Raw genomic sequence first — 23,150 nt, 5'->3', positions numbered from 1 at the left:
ATTGCATTGGGAGTTATACCTGATGTAAATGACGAGTTGATGGGTGCAGCAGACCAACATGGCACAAGTATACATATGTAACAAACCTGCACGTTATGCACATGTACCCTACAACTTAAAGTATAATAATAATAAATAAATTAAAAAATAAAAAAATAAAAAATAAAAAAATAAAAAATAAAAAAAAAGAAAGTGAGGAAGTTATATGGTATGTGACTGCAGTTTGGGGTATTATTTGAAACAAAGTATCTCAACATTATCTGTACCCAATATTATACTCATCACATCACACAACAGTAGTGCTGGAAGGCACTTTATAGATTACTGCGTCCAGATACCTTGTTTAACAGGCGCTGAATCCATGGCCTTTGAGCTTAAATGGTTAATAACATCACAAAACTGAACAGAGGTAAAGCTAAGCATAGGAAATTGTGTGTAAGTGAGTTAATAATTCCCATTTCTTGCATTAATAAATCACATATGCTTTCCTAATCAAATATTAAAATAAATATCCTATATCCTCAAAGTAAATTTTGCAGTTAGGAGAGATGCTAAATTAAACACAGAGGTCATTCATTTTAAACACATTTATGTAACTTCTGGCTGAAAATCACTTTTAAAATGTCTCGTATAGGAAATATTTGGATTAATAAAGAATAACTTACTTTCTAAAAATGACCAAGTGAATCTTGAAATTTTGGGTCTACAAATCAAACAAGCGCTGGTTGGATTTTTGTCTCCTTCAACATAGCAGAGTCCATCAATAATGCAAACATTTTCCTAATGGAAAATTTTTAAAAAGAAAGCATCAATAAAGTACACCTTTAGTTAGCATATAGAAAAAAACTGTACAAGGAATGATGGCAATACATGTACTGATGATTCCAAAGAAAGCACATACATCTATGTTGTTACTTCATAATCATAAGTGAATATAAGAAAACAAATTACCTGAATGTCTATAAAACTGATCAATTTGGAGGTAATAAAAGTATATATAACTTTTACCTTTACAAAGTTATAGCTTATAATTTATAAATAACATGGGAGAAAATCTCTCTTTTGGTGTTTTTCACTGCTGAACTCATTCTGAGAGTACTTTATTCATAAAGAAATAAAAACAACTTCTTTTTTTTTCCTCCACAATTTATAAAATCACATTAGATTATAGTTATCTTCCGTTTCCCTAGCAGCCCACTATGGTCTGTGAACACAGTCAACTAGACCGGATCCTTGGCATAATTATCCACACTTGATAATGGATATCATTACACCAAACATGTGAAAGAGATGCTGATAAGCACAGAAAGAACATTAAATGTAGCAAGTATTCTTGAGGAGAAGACTAAATTTTATTCAGGAGATATAAACTTAGCTCATTTTACGAAATCTCCTTTAACATCACTTGGAAAATTGCACAAAAGTTAGAGCAAAATAGCTCCAGGAGGAGAAAACAATCTTGAATAATAATATTTTCAAAGTACTTATGGATATACAGAAATGAAATATTTGGGAAAAAATAAAAATCAAACCATTTCTCAAAACCAGAGATTTGGTCTGATGACTAATCTCAAGAAAATAAATTTTAAACTTAGAAAAAATAATACTTTAAAATTTTCATGTACATAAATATTATTTGGATGCACCTCAGCTTTGAAGAGTCAAGTGAAATTTTACCCATGGAGTCTGTTGAGTCAGCAGTTCACACATGAGACAGCCCTTCTGATAAATACGGTAGGCTGGATATAGATTGAAAAGAAGTTGTGATTGCAACTCAGCTCAGGCTGCACTGCTGTTTTGTAATCCATCAAGTGGCAGGTATTTACATGCTCCAATAAACTTAGTTGCCAGGAAATACTCCCCATAAAAATATTAACTTTATACATTCTACAAATTTTAACCAAATGTACGTCACTTGATGCAAAGAAGACTAGGTAACAACATGAGATCTCTTATTGGAAAGTCATTATTACTACTGAAAAAACAATGTAGGTACGAATGAAGTAGTAAATAATTTAGTCTGGACTTCCTCTTACAATTGTTTAGAAGTAATCTGACATTTCAAAATGTTAAAGGCAGGAACCTCTTCCTAGCAGGCAGAGTAACAATTTCAGTTACCCTCATAAAAACTTGAGGAAGGCTTTTCTCTATTAGTTTTTCTGGTGTGAAAGTGAAAAAACTACAATTAATGTGCCAAGAGCGTAGGAAAAGAAAATACCTACGATGTAAATGTGAAAATAAATGAAAAAAATACATACCTTTACAGTACATGAGTCATTTTTATAGAGACCACAAAATTGACAAGCACCATCATATATGACCATTATTTTGTGATTACTGAATTTATAACCATCATTAGATACCTGTAACATAATAGTTCCATGTTGAGATGATTTGTTCTAAGTGTTCTAAATTCATTATGAAATGTTATATAGAAGTATTTACTTTGTTTATAAATACGAAGATGTCTTTTTTATTTTTTACCTTCAACTGCCACTTCCTAATTGGTTTCCCACCCACCAGATCCATGGTATCAAACTGCTGAACATCATTGGGCAGCTGACAATCAACAGCTCTGCTATTTTGGAAAACAGTCTGTGTATAGATGGGTTCTCCAGGCATCCATTCACTGCTATTATACTGAAGACATAGTGAGAAAGAAATTAACTTCTGTTAAATTATGGAAATATTTTGTTAGTAAATTACATATAATCAAAACATAAATTTAAGATATATGCCTAGTATAATGTAATATATAACAGGGAAACTAAAGTCATATTGGGAGTGAGTTTTATTCAGAAAAATGGAAAACATATATATGATAATGTGATGCAAATTGCTCCCAAAGAATCATACATTTCTTGGCAGTTCAAGTCAAAGAAGTTACCAATATTCGTCATCTACAATGGATCACCATGTCATGACTTTTGTAACAAGAGGAAACACTTGATATATAGATGACACACAGTGGATTGATTTTCTGTCCAGAAATTCCTTCATTTCTCCTGCAAAAGCTTCCAACACCTCATCTACTTGAAACTGTCCTTTCTGTCCCCTACACAGCTCCCAGGGTCTCTCATATTCCTATATGACCAATCTCCCTGACTATGCCTGACTGGTGCAGGGGCGGACCTAAGCTAGGCCAATATTTCAACTACTCAGGATATTTTAACTTTGTGCCAATGGAGATGTCATGTCAGTTGGCCTCTGATGGCTTGAGTTGCAGGACACAAAACTATGGAGTGGCCATTTTTTCACTATGGAGAGAAAGCCAGTATATAGTGAAATGGGAAAATGAAGCCCACAAACAAAAGCCGAATTGAGACACACACACACACACACACACACACACACACACAAATGCACACATACTGAGTCTTCATGGTGTTCAAGTCCCAAGTTCAAGATTTTTCTTGAGAATTCAGCTACTTTCTTGTTCTTGATTCGCTAAGAAATATACCATCCTTATAATAAATATTTTTGCTCGTTAGTTTATCAGTAATTTGAAACTAAATAAACTCTATCTAGTTCACCCTACTTAATAACTCAGTGACATATCATGCTTAAGCTACACTTTTAGCATTATTTTTCAGTATTGAAAATGCATTGGTGCCAAAAGAGGAGAAGCCAGAATAATGTTCCAGGTACTGGTAACTGTGTAGGAAACCAAAAGCTGTATTTTGCTGTCAAAATTTAGATTTAGATTTTTCTTTGAAATTTATTATTGTAAAATGTTTTCAACCACTCAGAATTTGTCATAGAGCATGCTGATGCTTCAATATTGTGGGCCAGCAGGAAAAGGAAAGGAAAACATGATCACTCTAATCTGCCGCTAATAGAAATTACACTTTTGAAGATTTGATGATTGAAAGAGTGAGTTGCAAATCTTCATATTTAAGGGAGTGTGCAGAGTCTAGCCTAGCAGATCTATCAGTGGTTTCCCTCGTGTAGAGAAAGAATGGCAATGATTTCTCAGAGTAGTCATGATTATCTACACTTAGGTGAATGAAGGGTCTTGGTTTCTTGTGTGGAAAGAAGACTGCAGCCAATGACTGGCAATATAGAGATTATTTCCAACTTTCTGTTTCGAGGGGCCTACCCAAAATGAGGAATATACAGTGTTCTATTTCCTTTTCATTCATCAACATTTTGTGAGTATATATCATGTGCTGAAAATATCTCAGTGCAAAAAGATCACAAAGAAAATGACAGACAACATATAATTTTATGACTGCATTAAAAGAGACTCAAATAGGATATAATACAAATGGAGTTATTAAGTCTAACAAGCAGAGTCAAAGAAGGCTTCAAAAAAGCAAATACTTCTCTTCCTGAAAATAAAAAAGGAGACTGCTATTTGGACACTGGGAGCAGAGGTAGAGACAGTGCAATTCACACGAATGGAGAGAATAGTGTATGAAAAAGACGGGATGTATGTAGTAGCATAAACAAGAAGTTCAAGCCTACAAATGTCGACAAGAGCTAAATCATAATGTGCCATCCATTTCTTGGATAACATCTTGTATTTAATCCTATAAAATAGCAACTTTAAAATAGGATTTTGTAGAGTCTTGACTGCTTTAAGAGAGGAAGTGAAAGAAATGCTTAAGTGGTTGAATCTCTAGCTAAAAACTTGCCTAAAACTACTAATACAAAAGTAGAAAAAAGTATGTAAAACATGTTACACTTTATATATAAAAAAGAGTTATCTATCCATTTTTTGTACCAAAGAAATATAGTAAGGATTAACCAGAAAATAACGACAGTAGAAACATACTTTAATGAAAAGAAGGAGGGATGGAAAGCAGATGACAGGGACGACAAGAAAGTAACAATTCTATGTGTATGCCTTTGTATAGCTTAAACTCTTGGAACTATGATAATATTTCACATTCCCTCCAAATAATTAATTAACTAAAATCAACCAGAGTATGGAAGAAACTCAAAATGGAAGACAAATATTTCTAAAACCTAATTGTATTATAAATAAAACAGATAACCACTCTAAACAGAGTGGAAAATACTTAATCTAACTCACTTTGGAAACTAGTATTTGCCTTTATATTGTGGCCTTGTTTCATGAATTTGTTTTTCACGGAGGAAGGGGTTAGAATTTCTGAAAATGACTTACATATACACTTAGATTAAGAAACCGGGTAAATATATTGTGGATGATGAGAGCTAGTTTTCACTTGTAAAGAAAAGAGTTACAAATAAAGAAAGGAGAACGCTAGAATGAACCTTATGGCACTGCATTGAAATCAGGAGTATCAGTATCAACTCATAGAGATGATAGACAAATAGATAAACAGATAGATAGGTAGTTACGTGGGTGTATAAGTGTCCATACATAGATTTTCTAACTATATTCTTTAAAAGGGCCAAGAAGCAATAACTACCCTGTAACAAGAAGCACACCTTGCACCCAAGTCTTGGATTTTAAATGACCCTCTTTGATAAATGGAACTACAGTCTTTAGAGAAATGGTTGATTATAGAGTTGGGGTAGGAAAAATATGAGTCTGGAATATCATATGATGCCAGAACGTGATAAATTGTTCAAAAAATTATGGGAGCAAGTTAAAAGGACATGAGAATCAATCTGTAATAGCTCCCAATGGTCAAAGCTGGAATAATTTAAACAGTCAAATAAAGAATGATAGCATTGAGTTATAATTCATGAAATAAGTTTCCATTAGTCTATACTGGCATGAGTAAATAAATGAATAAATAAATTGGAAACAAGGAACAGCTCTTCTTTTCAGTAGAATTCCAAATAGTATGTGTAGAAGAAATGATGGAAATAGAAAATCACCACTGGTAAATACCACAGTAATAATTGCTACAAGCAAAAATTACAGTTGGATGCTAAAATTAGGAAAAAGGAAGTTTGAGGAGCTATCATATATTTCCATAATCTAAAAGTGTCTCCCCACAACACATTTATTAGTTACAATGGGAAAAACAGGAAGCTTACAGTTAAGACACATAGCAAAAAACCCCTTAAGTAAGTGATCAAAATCTACATTGCCCGTGATTAGATACATCACATCATGAAAGGATGCACTAAGAATTGTACAACATGGCATGACTTCAGTCTAACCATAAAAAAGGAACGTTCCACAAAATAAATGGCCAGTGCTCTTCGAAAGAACCAAGTGTGCAAAAGATGAAGAAAGATGGAGCATGGTCACAATATTCAAAAGAACCAAGTGTGCAAAAGATAAAGAAAGATGCAGCACTGTCACAATATGAAAGAGACTGAAGAAACATGACAAAAAGCAGTATAAAATCTTAGATTGGATCCTGAATCAGAAAAAGGACCATTATTAGTGGGACAACTGGCAGAATCTGAACAAGGTCTGTAAATTCATTAATCGTATTGTGTCGAGGTGAACTTTCTGGTTTGAACAATTGTTTTACGGATATGGTTTATATATAAGATATTAACTTTAGGAGAAACTGGGTGAAGAATTATTGGAAACTGCATTATTTTTACAATTTTTCTGTGAGTCTTGTTATTCCAAAATAAAAGTTTTTAAAAATTACTTCATAAAATGGGAAGTCATTAAGGATTTTGCATGATCTAATTTCCAAAATGCTAGACTTTCAAGAGGAACCCAATCTTCAAAGGGAACTGAAATTTGAACTAAAAAAGTGAGCAGGAATCGATTCATGTTGACTGAACATGTAACAGGGGAGCTGGGAGAAGACATTAGCTTAGTGGCAGCGCAAGCACATTCCATACAAAGTGAATGCAAGGCTTTGAGCAGGGCCCATGTTGGTAGGGTTGGGGATCCTAAAATAGTGGCACATTAAACAGGCTTGACTGGAGGTATGAATGAAAGGTTAGAAAAGCCTTTAAAACCCAGCACTGGGCAAGACTGGGGCTAGGAGAGACAGACTTAACTTCAGCATAATGTGAAATAGGCAGATATGCATTCTAATTTTAGTTTGGGCAAGTGAACATGTTTCTTTCCGTAGTTCTTGATTCGGTTTGGCTCTGTGTCTCCATCCAAATTTCATCTCGAATTGTAATCCCCAAGGATCGAGGGAGGGACATAGTGGGAGTTGACTGGATCATGAGGGCAGTTTCTCCCATGCTGCTCTCGTGAGAGTAAGGAAATTCTCATGAGATCTTGATGGTTTAAAAGTGGCAGCTTCCCTCTTAACTCCCTCTCACCTGCCGCCTTGTGAAGAAGGTGCCTGCCTCTGCCTTCTGCCATGATTTTATGTTTCCTGGGGTCTTTCCAGCCATGTGGAACTGTGAGCCAATTAAACCTGTTTTCTTTATAAATTACCCAGTCTTAGGTAGTATCTTTATAGCACTGTGAAAATAGACTAATACAGTTCTGTATAGTGTGTTAGAGGATTCCAGATTTTACTCTGTATTATAGAAGTTCGGAGGAAGTGGGAGGTAGTATGAGAGTAAATCACAACAAACAATGCATCTGAAGGTAAGTACGAAATGTGCTTTCCAAGAGAATATAAATCTACAAAATTCTTTCCTGGCAAATCACTTAATCTTCATGTGATGTCATATGATTTATTTTGCCAAGACTAATATAATGTCTAGTCACTTAAGTGATATTAAAATTACTGACATGTACCTTTCTATGTTGTCTTATTATTTCATTGGGATTAAAATATTTCATGGCTTATTTAGAAAGGCTCTACCCATAAAATCCTGAAGTTATCATACTTGTGTTTAATTACTTGATAAAGACACATACAAACCTATTACCTCCTGTAAATTCTCAATCTCAGAGTCACATTTGGCTTCATCAATTTAGAGAAAAAGTAAGAAGAATGCTATAATATGTTTTGCTGTCTTAAGTTTTCAGCTTATCCACATATACTTTTGAAATTCATAGAATTATCCTTAAAATAAAATTTCCATTTGAACAAAGACAAGGAAGACCATTTAAATAAATCGAAAATAAGGTATAATTTGATATACTAATGTTCATACTGATCATGTCTGTTTCTGTGGCCTTCAGAAAGATAAATACTAATTTTTTAGAGGTGGGTATTTTCTGTCTAAAATCCATAGTAAGGAAAATATAAAGAATAAATGCAATTAGTCCTCATTTTTTGGTTTGTAAAAGGGAAACGTTCATATCCAGTTTATGCAAGACGTCTTGGCTAAAAACAATGTCTCTTCTTTATGTTTTTACATGTCAAGAAATACAGAGGCTTACATAAATCAAGCCTGATATTCTTTTAGCTTTTTAATATCAGTGAAAATAGTGAGCTGATACTTCAATAAAATGTTTATAAGATATTTTAATAAAGTTAACAAAGAAGCGTCAACATTATGTAACTTAATCATTTTCCTGTTAAGCTCTCTAGATGTAACATCATTTGGATTTTTGTTGCTAATTGATAGACCAAATTAATCCAAGATAATATTAATCTGAGTATCTCATACACTCTATTGTTTCTCAACTCTATAATTAACATACCTGTAGCTTAGTAACTTCACATTTAATTGAAGGTAATTCTTTGAAGCCTTTGCCAAAAACTCTCACCATCATACAATTAGATTTTCGAACATCACAGAATCCAGCATTCCCAAGCTCTATAATTTCAGGAGCTTTGTCTTTGGAAAAAAATATAACAAATACTACATAATTTCTTTAATTTCAGAAAAAAAAAATATTTCCAAGCCCCAAATTAAAAGCATATGGAAAATAATGTTTTAAAGTATACCTAAAATGCTACTTACAACACTAATTAAGCCATTAAATATTAAGAGTAATCTGGTATTAGAAGAGGTATCTACCATTAAACCAATAATAATATTACAGACACTACCAGTCCTAAAAACACAGGTTTCACTAATGTTTAATATTATTTTATATCAATTAAGGAAAAATATTAAGAAATTACCACTATAATAAAGTACATTTTGGTTTTGCCATTTTGGCTTGTGCCACATAGCTGGGTTATAGAAAAAAATACTTCCGTAATAAAATATAGTAGTTAGTAATGCAATGTATTAAAATTTCAAAATGTCATCTGTATCAGCAACATCTGGTTGTCAAAACGGATAAATGCAGTGTGTAAAAGTTATTAAACCCTTTGCCTATGTACTGGGAAAACCTAAGTGAATGCAACTCTACTAGCGGTAGGGTAGAAAATCATGTGTATTCAGAACCCTAAAAATCTTGATGAAATTTTTTTTTAAAGCTTGGGTTACTTCAGTCCATACTTTCACAAATTCAACAAATGTTTAGTAATTTTTATCTATCTGTTATTATTCTAGGTACTGGGGATATAGTAATGAACAAAACAAAAGTTTCTGCCTTCATGTAATTTACATTCTAGATGGAGATGGGAGGATAAAAAAAAACTAATAAAAAGATAAATATAAATTATATTACATAATTGTTTTCAGGAATATAGAAAAATAATTATATTAACTATATTAAGGGAGATTAAGACCATGAAATTATGTAAGAAAAACAAGTCTGTTTTGAATGACCACAGAGGATTTTTTGATAATATGACATTTGAACAGAGAAGAACGTAAATCATAAAGATCTGTGGTGGGAGAATCCTCCGGTCAGAGGGAGCAGTGAGTGCAAAGACCCTGAGATGGGAGCAGGCCTGGCTCCTTTGAGGAGCAGCAAAGCTGCCAGTGTGGCTGAAGAGCGGTGAGCTGGGGGAGGAATGCTAGATGAATTCAGTGAGAGAGGAACCTCAGACTACCTAGGGTCTTCTATGCCATGGGAGGGATTGTGGACTTTACTCTGAAGGAGATGGAGAGCCATTCGGGCTATATAAACACAGGAGCAATATGATCTCACTCACATTTCAGTGGGGTCACTTTAGTTGCTGCTGTACAGAAAATTAGTTTTGAGAGAATCCATGATAATCCGAGGAGGAAATAATGGTGGCTTGGACTATGGTTGTAGCAGGGAAAGGAATGAAATGCTTTGAAGCTGGAGCTGGATTTGCTGCTAATTAATTAAACTTGAGGCATGAAGGAAAAGGACAGGCAAAAATGCCTGCAAGTTTTTAATGTGAGCAAATAGGAATGATGTTTGCATTTATTAAGAAGGAAAAGGCCGTAGGTGGAAAAGAGCAAGATGGTAATAATGGGAGGGAAATCAGGAGTTACTGGTTTACTTATTAAAGGAAACAAAGCTTTGTCTAAAATATTAGTTTTTTTAGTTTCTTTGTCTAAAATATTAAGACAAAATAGTTTGTACTGTATAGATAGATGCGTTAGAGAAAAAATAGTTTTAAGCAAATTAGTATAATTAGCAAAACAATATAAACACAGTGCTTTAAAAATACTAAATTTGAGTTCTGGGAAAATAATGATTCTCTATAAGGTAGAGGGCCCACTTGTGTGTAAAGGCCCTGAGGTTAAATGAACTTGGCATTTTCAAGGGACAGCTTAGAGACCAAAGGGGCTGGAGTGGAACGACAGGGTGACAGTAGTAGGGAATGAGTTTAGAGAGACACTGAGTGCCAGATCACACTGTGCCTTCTAGGCTGTTATAAGTTACTTTGGCTTTTACTCCAAATAAGATGAGATGCTGTTAGAAAATTAGTAGTGTATTAATTAATATGATTTGGAGGTTTTCTCTATAAAATCTGAATAAACACTGTTAGGATACTGAGGGTGAAATAAAGATCAAATACATTTTTATAATGAAATATCATATGCAGTATCAAACTTTGAGAGTATTTACTTACCATAGGAATCACTGCAATCATAGGAAGTAAAGCTTGGGGAACATGCACACCCCCATTCCATACACTGCCCATTGCCGCTGCATAAATTGGGACATTTTAATACTAAGAGAATGTCTTCAATTGACGTTCCATACTCTTCTGTGTTATATTTCCCCTCCTCCACAATCCTCTTTTCACATTCATTTTCTAAAAGGGCCACACCTGCTTCTGCCCAGCTAAGATCATCTTTTAACAGAACATCCTTCACACACATATCTATAACACTGTCTATTCTCTTGCCGAGAAAAGCAAGACAGAGCCTTCCTATGCTGGAGTTGGCTAGAGTCTGCTGACAGAGGGTCAAGGTGCTGTACTCGGTGAGGCCAGAGGGTGTGGGCCAAGAGGGGACAAACTCTTGCTGTACATCCTCAGTGTGGTCCTCTGGGAAAAAATAAGTAAGTTCCTCCAGATCCGTTTGGCTGAGACTCGGGAAAGCAAACAAAGGAAGGAACTCATAAAAGTTTTGCCATTTCCGTCTGTTTTGTCGATTGTACCTCATTTCTTGGCTGGGGTTTTCCTGGCCTTGTGTGTATTTCTTAGTGTCCAAATATTTTAGTGCATCTTCTTTCTCATTTCCAGGATGTTTTTGTACATTTAAGCCTAGTTTAGTCAGGTTTATGTGGTTGTTTTCTTGTGGAAAGAAATTTAGATTATATTCGTCTTGAGATGTATGCTTGTTTATCTCTCTGACAAGAGTGCCTGAATTAATATATTCAGAAGTGACATCTAGTTCTGGTATCAAAGAAGGTAAGCTGACATGACTGAGGTCTTTGCAACCCGAGACAATTTCTGATTGAGAAACACTGCCCAGATCATTGGAAGACGGATATGCTGCAGTGTCCACTGAACAGCTACAATAGGATGGCTTTCCAGGTGACGTCAAAGAAATTGGCAGTGTGTCAAACATGCTTTTTCCTGGTAAAATCCTTCCAGATGGAAAATAGGAAAGAATAGTAATTTCTACATAGACATTTTTTCCTAATATGTGTTGCAAAAAAGCAGAGTGTTGAGCCACCACCCATTTTAAATCTAATATTAATACAATTGCAAGTGGAAAAATAGTGTCTTACCTCCATTCATTAATAAAAGCAACATAATTGTTAAAATTTTGATCAATTTGGATCCCATTTTTGTCATGGAAATCATTCTCTGGATTTTCATCAAAGGTTCCACAAAGTCCCAGAGTGTTTCTGTAATCTACACCAGGGGCTCTGATCGTTAGACTCATGCCCCATTCACCAACATCAGCACGGATGAAAGCCCCAGAAGCAAACCAGATCTGAAAAACAGAAATAAACAATACGGAAATAAAAGACATTGAAGCAATATTCAATCTGGATTAAGAAAAATCTATTATTTAAAAAATAAGAAATAGTTATTCCCTCAATATAAAAAGAGAATAAAATACTGATTTTCTTGACTACAACTTTCCTCTTAACATTCTAAGCCAAAATAGGGGTTTTTGCATATTGCTGACCTGAAATTTGAGGACCATACTGATCTTTTTATTGAAATATATTGCTTGCAACTTCTTTCTTTAAATAATTTAAACTAAAATGAGATAATTTATATAATTAATACATTACAGATATTGAGGAAGATGTTTACCAAGTAATGTTTCTGATAATAATTATTTAATACAGAATTAGATTGACAAGTAATTAATTTACACAGATGAATATAATTTTAGAGGAGTACATGTGCCTACAGCTAATTAGCATTCTCTAGCTGCCAGTAGACAAACAGAATCAGAAGCTAAATTATAACTAGAAGGTAGCTTGAGGAGTTGGCAATCTGAGCAAGGAGAGTTTGCTGAATGACCCTAGTAGCCTGTGAAATCTAACTGTGAACCACCTCTCCCATCACAGGAATATCACCTCTTCCAGACTGGCCACTTTGATGTACTGTATACGTGGAGAAGCTATCTCTTCTAAAATCACTGAAGATACACCACTGTGTTTGCTCTTCTGATTGTTTTTCCCCTTTCAATTTTCTTAAAATTTAAAAATAGCTCTTTTTTCTCTTTTTACAAAAATGGTCTGTGCTAGTTACATTAAATTATTTAAAAAACAAACAAATTTTACATTCCAAACCAACTTAAGGTAGCTAAAATTAAGATTTTGATGCAAATTCTTCAAAAGCTTCTTTTATATTTTGGGCATATCTTTGCCTGTCAATAAACCTACTCACCTACTCCATCATTTTCATGACTACAAAGTGTTCTACTATATGACATCACTGTATTTAGAGTTTTAGTTAAACCTGTTTATTGATCACTACTTAACCATAACTTTTTCCTCTTATAAGGAAAGATACAATAAACATCACTGGGGGTATGCACATCCTTAACTATTATTTTACAATAAATTTCCAGGAGTAAAATTTCTTGGCAAAATAGCACACATAGGTGCAGGTTATATATGATATATATGTTCCCAGGAAAGACTGTTACTAAATGTACTATCTCTACTCTTCTTGATATTGTATGAGAGATGTTCAATCTTTATTTATTTATTCATCTATTTGACTACTAATAAGGTTAAATTTTTCGTATTTTTATTGGTTTTTGTACTTTTGAACATATCAGTTTTATTTCTTTTGTGAAAAGGTTTTTTATATTATTTGCTCATTTTAATCAGAATGCTGATTATACATTAGTGATGCATGAGTTTTTTCTATCTGACCTATGTTTTATATGTAGCAAATATTTTCCCAATTTTTGATTTGCATTTTGGTTTTCAGTGATGGAATTCGAATACATAATGTATTTTCAAAAATGATTTTTCACTTCAGTAAATATTATACAAACATAAACTTAAATTTTTAATGCTTTTATTTAAATTTAAATTTCACTGACTTGGAATTACTTGTTTGAAAGATGAGTGGAAGGTGGCTATGACCTGAAAATACAAATAGTTTGCTCACAGATATGAAGTATAATCTTTAAAAAAATATTAGCTTGCCAGGAGTAAAGGAAAAAGAATTAAAAATATTAGTGAATATATAAGCTTAGGTTTGTTTCCTGACTTCATATTCTATTACACTTATCTACCAGCCCATTTCTTAGGTAGTACTACACAATATTCATTTCAAAAACTAGTTAATTATTCCTAAATATTCATTCTTAATTATGTCTGTCATCTCTGTCTAATATACTACTTATTACACATTGTCAAAAATAATTTTATTAAGTAATCCACCAAGTTGTCATACTAAAATCTTAAATATGGCAGTTTAAATTTTACATGGTTTTAACTATGTTGTGTGTATTTGTGTGTGGTAAGTGAAAAAAAAAGTATTCCCTCTAAGATGATGGTTAATATAAATGCTATTTTGTTAAACAAACTAATGTTGAAAAATGATAGCTCCTAATTTAATAGAGATGTTTATCTGAAAGGAGAGAAAGGAAAAATACTTTTAATGTTAAAGAATCATACATACTGTGACTTTTCTTCCTAAGTAAGATTCACTTATCTTGATATTCCTGGTTACATCTTGGCTTTTTACAAATAAATATGGTTGTGATTCACGTAGCTGACCACTGCACATATCAAAAGTGACTATATCACCTCCTTCATGGGCAACAAACCCACAATTACATGACACTGGATAGTGAAGACTTCCGCAGTCCCACTGACGTACATGGACTTCAAAATCACGTGACATACTCTTATAAAGCACAAATGTTCCAGTCTTGAAATTATCATATACCCTATCATTAACAAAAGGCAATTGCATTAAAAAATCGTGTAAAATATCACAGTAGTATGTTATTGATTTGCAATAGCTTTATGTATCATGAGCATTTTGTTGTGTGCACTGAAGGAAACAAAGTAGCTGTAAACGCCTCAATCTCTCCCACTACTCCTTTCTTCCCTTTCACCACTCCAGTCAAGCTGCTCTCCTTGAGCAGGGCAGGCTGGCTCAATGGTCTTCTCGCCATATGTGTACCCACGTGACTATCTCCCTTATCTTTGAGTACTTGTTAAATGTCACCCTCACCAAATGGCTTTTCATAACCACTCTATTGTAATATAAATTGCAACCCCTCTTTTCAGCCTTCCCTTTCCACCCAATTTAGTTTTCTTCACAGCAAGTATCTTCCTCAGACACACTTTGTATTTTACTTATTAAATGTGTTTCTATCTCTCTTCACCTTTGCAAAGGCCAGCTCCATGAGGATAGAGAATGTTCGTTTTGTTCAATACTCCCAGTCCTTAGAACTTGGCTTTTCACCTACTTGTTGCATAATTAATCTTGTTGAATTGTCAGAATAAATTCATCACTACTACGCTTTCTTGAGGTTTTTCCACTAAAATGTCTAAGCCTTTACTTATAGCCATAAAGGATTCTTGCCTGTGAGATCAGTTCCTTCAGGTTCTTAACACCTGTTGACACCATTGGAGAACAATTTTTTTATAGAACAGTTTCTACATATTGAATAATTTTACTGACAATGATCATATTACACTTTTTTAGGCAAACCACAAACCATCTTGCATCATGAAAAAAATGTTGATGCAACACTAAGACATTCTTATCATTTTTCTTACAGACATCTCAGAATTATGAATCTCCCAGAAGAATATAACTGAGTTTAAATCTTTCTATGCAGATATTAATAACAAAATAGTTTAGATTACTTTTTGGTCTTTTTCCCATTTTACTTTAAATTCCAGAGGCAAATATCCAGGTGTCTATAATAGTTATAATAGTTTTTTCGTGAATATTCTTGTCAAGGCTTAGGAGTAATTAGTTTTAAAAATAATTCTAATATGTTTAATTATTTTGCCTAAACTTAAACATTGTTTTAGTATCATATGGAAATGTTCTAAACATCTTTAGAGCAAATAATTTAATCATTATTAAAAATTTAAAAAGCGTCTAGCAAAAAAGATTCTCTGCATTTGTAATAATATTTACTTTTATAAGTTCAGCCTTGCAAATAATGGATGTTTTTTACTAAGAATTAGATTTTAAGGCAAAAAAATCTACATAAACTAGTATCTTGAAACAAGTCAGTAATGCCTTTCTGTCTAATTTCAGTGACTAGAACTAAAAAATTATAAAACAATATGCTGTTTAAAATAAAACAACAAAATCAAAGCAAACAAAACTACTAAAAGAAGAAACTTTCAGGAAATTACCTGCCATCAAATGTAATTATATGTGGGTCAGTAAATGAATAGCAGTAAGCAGTTGGGACATCCTTTACTTTTATCTTAAAAGCAAAGATATTTTTGGTAAATATCATCATTAATTATACTTAGTGATACATAAAAAATTGCTTAGCAATCTCAACAAATTTTTAAGTATTGTTTTTATCAAAATTATTAAAATTGAATCATTTAAAAACTAATTTACCAAAAAATGTTTTACATAAAAAGTTTATAAGACATAATGATAAAATGCACATTTCTTCTTAAAGCTTCAATTGCAATAATAGTTTTGTAATTTTTAAACCTGGATGCTGTCTGGAATGTAGTTGTTCCACAGAAAATCCTCATTAACTATTGGTTGCACTACAATGTTTGTAACTCTATCTCCATCTCGAGAAAAATCTGTGACAGCAGTGTAGTACACAAAAGTGTGGCTACAGGTTCCATTAGCACAGGAAGATGTCTGGTGAAGGTCCACATGACAGGAAGACAGTGCCAAATTTAAGCCTAGGTGCTCTCTACCTATATAATGAAAAAATAGGTTTAAAAATTTCCAAGAGAATATACTAACCAAAGCATGTAATAAATTAATTAACATGAAGCACTGAATTGAAAGATTATTCTCAAATTATTTTCTCTTTCTTAAAGCATATTCCAAATTTTGTCTAAATTAAGTCAAAGCTATTGAACTTACCTGATTTTTACAAAGAATTAATCAACTATAATGTATACATATGTACACATAAATACATATTACGATTTTCAATTAGGTTATAAACCTGTATGCAACTGAAGGAAATTCAAAAAGAATAAATAACATTTATTCTTTTATATATTACATATATTACAATATTATATATACTAATATGATTTTTTCTAAGATTTGCACCTTGGGCCCAGATACTTCTGCAATATTTCTTAGCATTATGTGTTTATGTTCCATCCATTGTTGAATAGTAGCAATGGCTTTTAATTACTGATAAAGGGCTTATCATCTCAAAAAATAGAAAAATCAAAACAAATGAAGATGATCTCATAATGATAACAAGCTGTCTTCTTTCACCTCCCAAATGTCCCAATATATTCACAAGCTTGAGATGCTCCCTCACTTCGATAATAAAGAATAAAAGATAATTTGGAAAGGGAATTGTAGCAAAAAAAGAGAAAAGAACTGCAGGAATTTGTATAACTAAACAAAAAGAACAGATTTGCCTCCAAAATTGGCCAAAGAGGAATTATACTATCATATCCAATTAATGATTCCAAAGTCCTCCTAAGAATCAAAAAGGAAAAAAGTTGTTAAAAAATGTTCTATCTTCTTTTCTTCCATACAGATTTTTAAGGTATGAAATATGTTAATCAGATATAAGCACACTGAACTATTTTTTAGAAATACATACTTTCCCCATGCACTAAAAAAAACCAGAAACATTCAAACTCTTAACCAACTCTCTAAGGTGAATACAGAATATTTCTAGCTTAGATACAGCCCATAACATCAATTCCCCAAGTCAACACATGAGGGGTTGTTCTCTTTAAGCCTGTGAATAGCAGCATAGTCTGTTTAGAAATACACTCAGACACCAACTGGTTCCCTGTGAAAGTAAAGATTTAATGCTACTGTACTTAAAGAGGACAAAATGAGGAGTATCCAGAATGAAATCCAGAATTTTTTCTTCAGAAAACAAAAGCCATTTTTAATTCTCAGAGAAAAAGAACAGGCACGCAAACTTCTAAAATGTATAAATATTTTTAGGCTATTATTATATTATTTTAGCAATGCATGCTTTGTTGAAAGAATTGAAAGCATGAAAATATATTTTAAAGTACACCTGTAACTGAAGGAAATCTTTGACTGACATGATTTTGGAAAACATCAATTAACATCATCCTCTTTCTGTTCTCTCCATAAACTGTAGTAATATTTGCATAATATGCTTTTCAGAGCTAACTTGAAGTAGAATTGTGTCAAATAGTCCGAGAGAGGGTATAATTTAATATGTCTGGGCTGTAATTAAAAATATAGTGTTGCTCGTGGTGCTTCTGAAACCTGAGTGAGTAGGTGGGTATTATCTGAGCCTGTTTACTGTCAACAATCCTGAGATGACCTCTCTTAATTCCTCTATCTCTTTAGCCATCTCTTTTCTTGAGTGCATCATTCCAAATGACTCTCTCTCTCTCTCCTGGCTTTTTTTAATCCTCTTGTTTCTCTGATTTAATTATTTATAATATAGACATGAAGGTCTATAGATACCTTGTGTTTGGTATATTTACTAAAGACAATGTATGTTCTATGGTGAAAATGAATGTGGTATGCCGATGAAATTGTAATATCTCTTAAAGGTTACATTTTAATTTATGTATCTGCAACTTGCTTTGATCTCTACATCAGAGGCTCAGTGGGAAAAAGAACATAGTCCAGCCAATCACGGCTATGCATGGTTTGTCCTCACATATTCTATCTTGTTATGTGGGAGGATTTCCTTACTCTACCCGTCGACACATATGTGGCCATGTATCACAGCATCCATACAATTAGTAATTGAAATAGAAGAATTTTAAGACACGAGATCCCAAACATAAATGTACATTAGGGAGAGAAGCTTGAAGGATGCATTATGAGATCTATATTTCATAAGCTTGAACTTTTAATGTAACTTATCAAATGTCCCTCATTGGGGATTATTTGAAAAATCTTAAAGAGCAGTTTCCCCTCGATTTCTGTAAACTAAGCAAAGAGAAGAATAAACAGGAGACTGAGAAAAAAATAGGAGAAAAAAGAGGAGTGAGAGGAGAAAGATGATAATGAAGAGGAGATTATTCGCGATTCTTTTTTTTTTTTTTTTTTTAATGTATGCTTTCAGCCAAGAAGAAGAAATGCGAATTGCTTTGGCAATCATCAATTGGGCCAGTATTAGTAATATGATTGGGCTACAATTTGAGGTCAACATGCAACATGATTTATTATATGAGTACACTCCAGTGACTTTTCCTACAGGAAAAAAAGCATTATTGTTTGCAATCTAATAATAAGATTAAATAAAGTTACTATATTACCTTGATCAATAGTTTGCAGTTTTAATGAGATTTTGCATTCTTGATTAAGCTCACTAAATTCAGAACAAATAATAGGAATTGTGCTTTCTATCCTCAGGTAGTATTCTTTCCCATCCTCTGATATAGTGCTCAATTCAGGCTGTAGCTGGTATGAGAAAATATGTAGAAAAATTATGTTAAAATATAATTTATTTCTAAGGCACAATTTTGAAAGGGCATTTTTCTCAACAGCACATATTTTGCTAAATGAGCTGGTAATAACTTAAGCCCTACAATGTTTTAACTAAGCAAGACCATTAAAATCAAACCTACGAAAATACAAGCAGCACGCACAGGAGTACATGGAGCTGCTGCACTACTCTGAGTTTGACTCACTTTGGTTCCCCAACACATTTGGCAAATCGTATCCAAGCCTGCTTCAATGATTCTGGTTCTATGGTGAACACTGGAAAGTGAAGATGAAAGAAATATTTCTGTTTTCTCCCATTTTATTGCTAATGTTTACTGACACACCAACAGAAGACTCTGTTTTTCCTTAAGGATTAATACTCACTATCTCAATTAGAAACTTAAGTACTTTTAATACATAAATCAAATTATTGTTGTCACTTGAAATATCTCAACACTTAGCCTATTTCTCAGCATCTGATTTCCAGAATTGGACTTCCTGAGAACTGTTGCAACCCAGGATTGGCCCTATTCTCATTCACAGGCCAATCCTTTTTTGAGGCAGGAATATTTTCGTGCCGTCTCGAGTCTTGGCTAGCTCTCAAAACAGATGTTTCTTAGTACTGAATATTCTCCCTGTTAGCCTAATCAGAAATGGTACAAGGGTGGGGGTGCTGACCTTTGGCCCCTGACACTGTCTGCTGAATGCTAACCAATGTAAACTAAAATGTTCCTGTATTCCCAAGGCTTGACCTCTGCTTCCCCTCACACTGTAGTTATGCAATTCTGACAATGTGGTCCACTCTCCTCACTTCTTTTCCTGGTTCCTACTGTGTGTACATGGACTTTATTCATAAACAGGGTTTATCCTCGTCCTAAGTCCAATTGTCACAATTTTATCATTTATCTCATCTTGTCGTTGAACTAGAAATGAATCTAGGTCAAACTCGAGTCCTGTGTGTGAGACTTTCCAGGTTCACAGTGCTTGCCTGCCTTTTGATATTGCCCCCACATCTTCCACTGCTTATTAATTCCCTGTCACCTCTGCTCATCTGTTAGAATAGCTCTTCAGTTCTTGGGTCTGGTGCTACCAGCAACAACCAAATCTCCTTCTCTGTTTAGTTAGCTTAATCTTTGCAGTCCATAAAACTCATAGCTCTGGGTCAGTTCTACTCCAGTCAGAGACTCTGCTACTTGGCCTGGGATCTGTCTTCCAAAATGCATGATAACTAAATATCACTAGGCTAACTTTAGTTTACGTGATGGAATGAATTAGAAGACCAGACCTTTTGCTTTACTCTAATTTGAGATATTTCTTTAAAAATTGAAAGTACATCTCAACTTTAGTTAACAGGACCCCTCAAACTTTGTTGTCCATTAGAATTATTCGGGCTTTTCTTCAAATACAGGGACTCATGGGTCTCAATATTCTGATTCAGTCTGTGATGAGGTACAAAAACCAGCATGGACAGATTACAGTTTGGAAAACATAGTTCCAGAGGAATAATCTTTCTGATGCATCCCCACTGCTACGTACCTTAATGCCTGCAAAAAATTCTTGGCTTTCTATGGCTATACTTTGTACATGTGGATTCTCCAAGAAAAAGACAGAAGCGCTACAGAATATCTAGGGATATAATGAAAAAATAATCACTTAGCAATTCAATTTTGGAGAAAACATGTGTAAATTATCATTTTTAAAATCCTAATTTTAATTCTTCGTAGATAGTATATAGAGGTAATAAAAGAATTAAATAATTTAAAAGCTTACTTGATATTTGAGAAAAATCCCATCATTACAAAATATTACTTATTCAAACCTCGACAAAAAGTATAGCAGGCTTTTTATTTAGGATGTTTTAAAAAGTACTTAAGGGCGGGCACAGTGGCTCATGCCTGTAATCCCAGCACTTTGGGAGACCGAGGAGTGCAGATCATGAGGTCAAGAGATCAAGACCATCTGACCAACATAATGAAACCTCATCTCTACTAAAAATACAAAAATTAGCCGGGCATTGTGGCACACGCCTGTAGTCCCAGCTACTCAGGAGGCTGAGGCAGGAGAATCGCTTGAACCTGGGAGGCAGAGGTTGTAGTGAATCAAGATCACGCCACTGCACTCCAGTCTGGTGACAGAGCAAGACTCCATCTCAATAAAAAAGAAAAGTACTTAAAACGTGATATTATCATTTAAAAAATTAAAACTTTTTTTCTAGAATAAATGTATATAATTTTAAAACCTGAGAGAGACATATATGTATAAGGATTAATCAATAATAATCAGCAAATTACTAAAATGATATATTCATATACAGTCACTAAGATCACTGACTCATCCAGTTGACATTAGAATTAGCACAACTGCAAGGAAAAAAACAAACAAAAAAAATGTTAGTGCTTTATACCCTGGGGACAAAATCTATTTTTAGGATATGATGTTTAAAAATTGTGTTTGAAAATCAGTATATTTATGAAAATAAAATCCAACTGTTTTTTAACATACCCTGTCTCCAAGTCTGAGATTTATGCCATCAAGTTCTAAAAGAGAGCATGCCTGAACTGTGGTCTCTTGTTTCAGCTCCTCTTTGACTTCCTGAGAAGAAAGCCTAGACCAAGCTATGTGAAATCCCACGGAGTTGTTTGTAGGGGGAATATCAAAAGAACACCTACAGAAAAGCCTGGACTCAATCAACTCCACCAGAACCTCTGGCCTTCCTGCAGGTGGAGGTGGCAATGAGACAGTCAGCTGACCTGGGGAGAAAATGCATAACTTGTAACTGGGAATCTTAGACAATGGAGACTGGCTTATGGAAAAAGCACTCAAAGACTGTAACTCTGGGCTTTATCTTAAGAAAAAGCAAACTAAATTTAGAAAAATGATTATTTCTAACAATCAACAAAGTAATACATTCATATTCTGACCCATAATCACACAAATATTGATAGCCAAGCAACTTAGGAGCTCAAGCTTATATTAATGCAGGCTGAATATCTGCCTTTGAAAAGTCGAGCTCTTGAAAAGAAATTTGTGTTATTTGAAGCAATTATCTTTTCTAAAAGATAGAACAAACAAAATTAAGGTTCAGTAAATTATAATTCCTTGTTATAATGAGAAATAGTCACAAGAATGTACAATAAAATGACTTTCTCTTTTATAGTTTTCTCTTATAACTCAACTCATCATTACTCTGGGCTGAAAGAGTTGTTCATTGCAGAGGTGATTATACTATCTTAGTGAAATATCTTAATCCTTTCATTTTTCTGAGGTTAAAGAAATTTGAAGTTTCCTCTAGGAACTCACAGGAAGATTTTATATAGTTTTCAACTCTGGGCATTTGCAAAATCAAATCTGCGGATCTGAAAGTTTTCTGGATACGTTTTTTGTTTAGTTTTGTTCTGTTTTAGAAGGAGAAAAATATCTGAGTGGTAAATTTGTAAAAGAAGATTTTAAAATGTTCTAAAATGTATAATTTTTCTATTTTATAAATATGCTAATTTTAGGACAATCACAAAATAATCTTTCAGCCTTGCCATGTAGATTTTGGAAAATTCTGGAAAGACCTTAAAATCTTTTCTGTGGAGAAAATGTACTTTTAGATATTTTACAGTGTTATTTTGTTATAGTCCCAATGACAAATGAATTATTTTCAAATTTATCTAGTAAATGAATATTTTACTAAACATTTTAAACATTAGACCAAAGCAGTATATTCAAACTTGAAGGAAATAACACATTATTTTTGAAAATATATTTGATCTTTAAATATCTTATAGCTAAGTAAAAAGTTATCCTTAAATATACTAGGAAAAGGACATTTATTTTAAACCAGGGAAAAGCTATGTATGGAAATGATTATTAAGAATAAGAGAAGACAAATGACTGAAAAAATAATTCATGACAATTAAAATGTTTGAATCAACACTTTAAATAGAGAACTATCTGGGCAGATTGATCATTGCTTTCAACAGTATAGATCAAAGAAAATTTGTTATATTTAAAGGAAAAGGTTTAGAAACA

At 33.3% G+C, this 23,150-nt stretch overlaps 1 protein-coding gene across 4 annotated transcripts in view; it reads right to left on the bottom strand.

Annotated features, from left to right (window-relative positions):
• The window catches only part of VWDE (von Willebrand factor D and EGF domains), an 82,569-nt gene that overhangs the window by 30,715 nt on the left and 28,704 nt on the right, over positions 1-23,150 (bottom strand). For 2 of the 4 annotated variants that reach the window (XR_003118614.1, XM_025379903.1), the window contains exons 5-16: positions 21,636-21,883; positions 20,670-20,759; positions 18,965-19,109; positions 16,212-16,429; positions 15,896-15,969; positions 14,190-14,460; positions 11,819-12,027; positions 10,710-11,674; positions 8,465-8,601; positions 2,485-2,640; positions 2,259-2,363; positions 666-780 (exon numbers count right to left, since the gene is read on the bottom strand). Coding sequence is in view for 3 of the 4 variants with exons in the window: in XM_025379903.1 (XP_025235688.1) it covers positions 666-780; positions 2,259-2,363; positions 2,485-2,640; positions 8,465-8,601; positions 10,710-11,674; positions 11,819-12,027; positions 14,190-14,460; positions 15,896-15,969; positions 16,212-16,429; positions 18,965-19,109; positions 20,670-20,759; positions 21,636-21,883 (2,733 nt within the window). In the remaining variant the exon portion in view is untranslated. The remainder of the gene's footprint in view (positions 1-665; positions 781-2,258; positions 2,364-2,484; positions 2,641-8,464; positions 8,602-10,709; positions 11,675-11,818; positions 12,028-14,189; positions 14,461-15,895; positions 15,970-16,211; positions 16,430-18,964; positions 19,110-20,669; positions 20,760-21,635; positions 21,884-23,150) is intronic. The other 2 variants (XM_025379905.1, XM_025379906.1) reach the window with 1 other exon arrangement.

The sequence above is a fragment of the Theropithecus gelada genome, chromosome 3, assembly GCF_003255815.1.
Source record: "Theropithecus gelada isolate Dixy chromosome 3, Tgel_1.0, whole genome shotgun sequence".
Taxonomy (NCBI): domain Eukaryota; kingdom Metazoa; phylum Chordata; class Mammalia; order Primates; family Cercopithecidae; genus Theropithecus; species Theropithecus gelada.
Note: the sequence above shows the minus strand (reverse complement) of the source record. Positions and strands in the feature narration are given on the sequence as shown.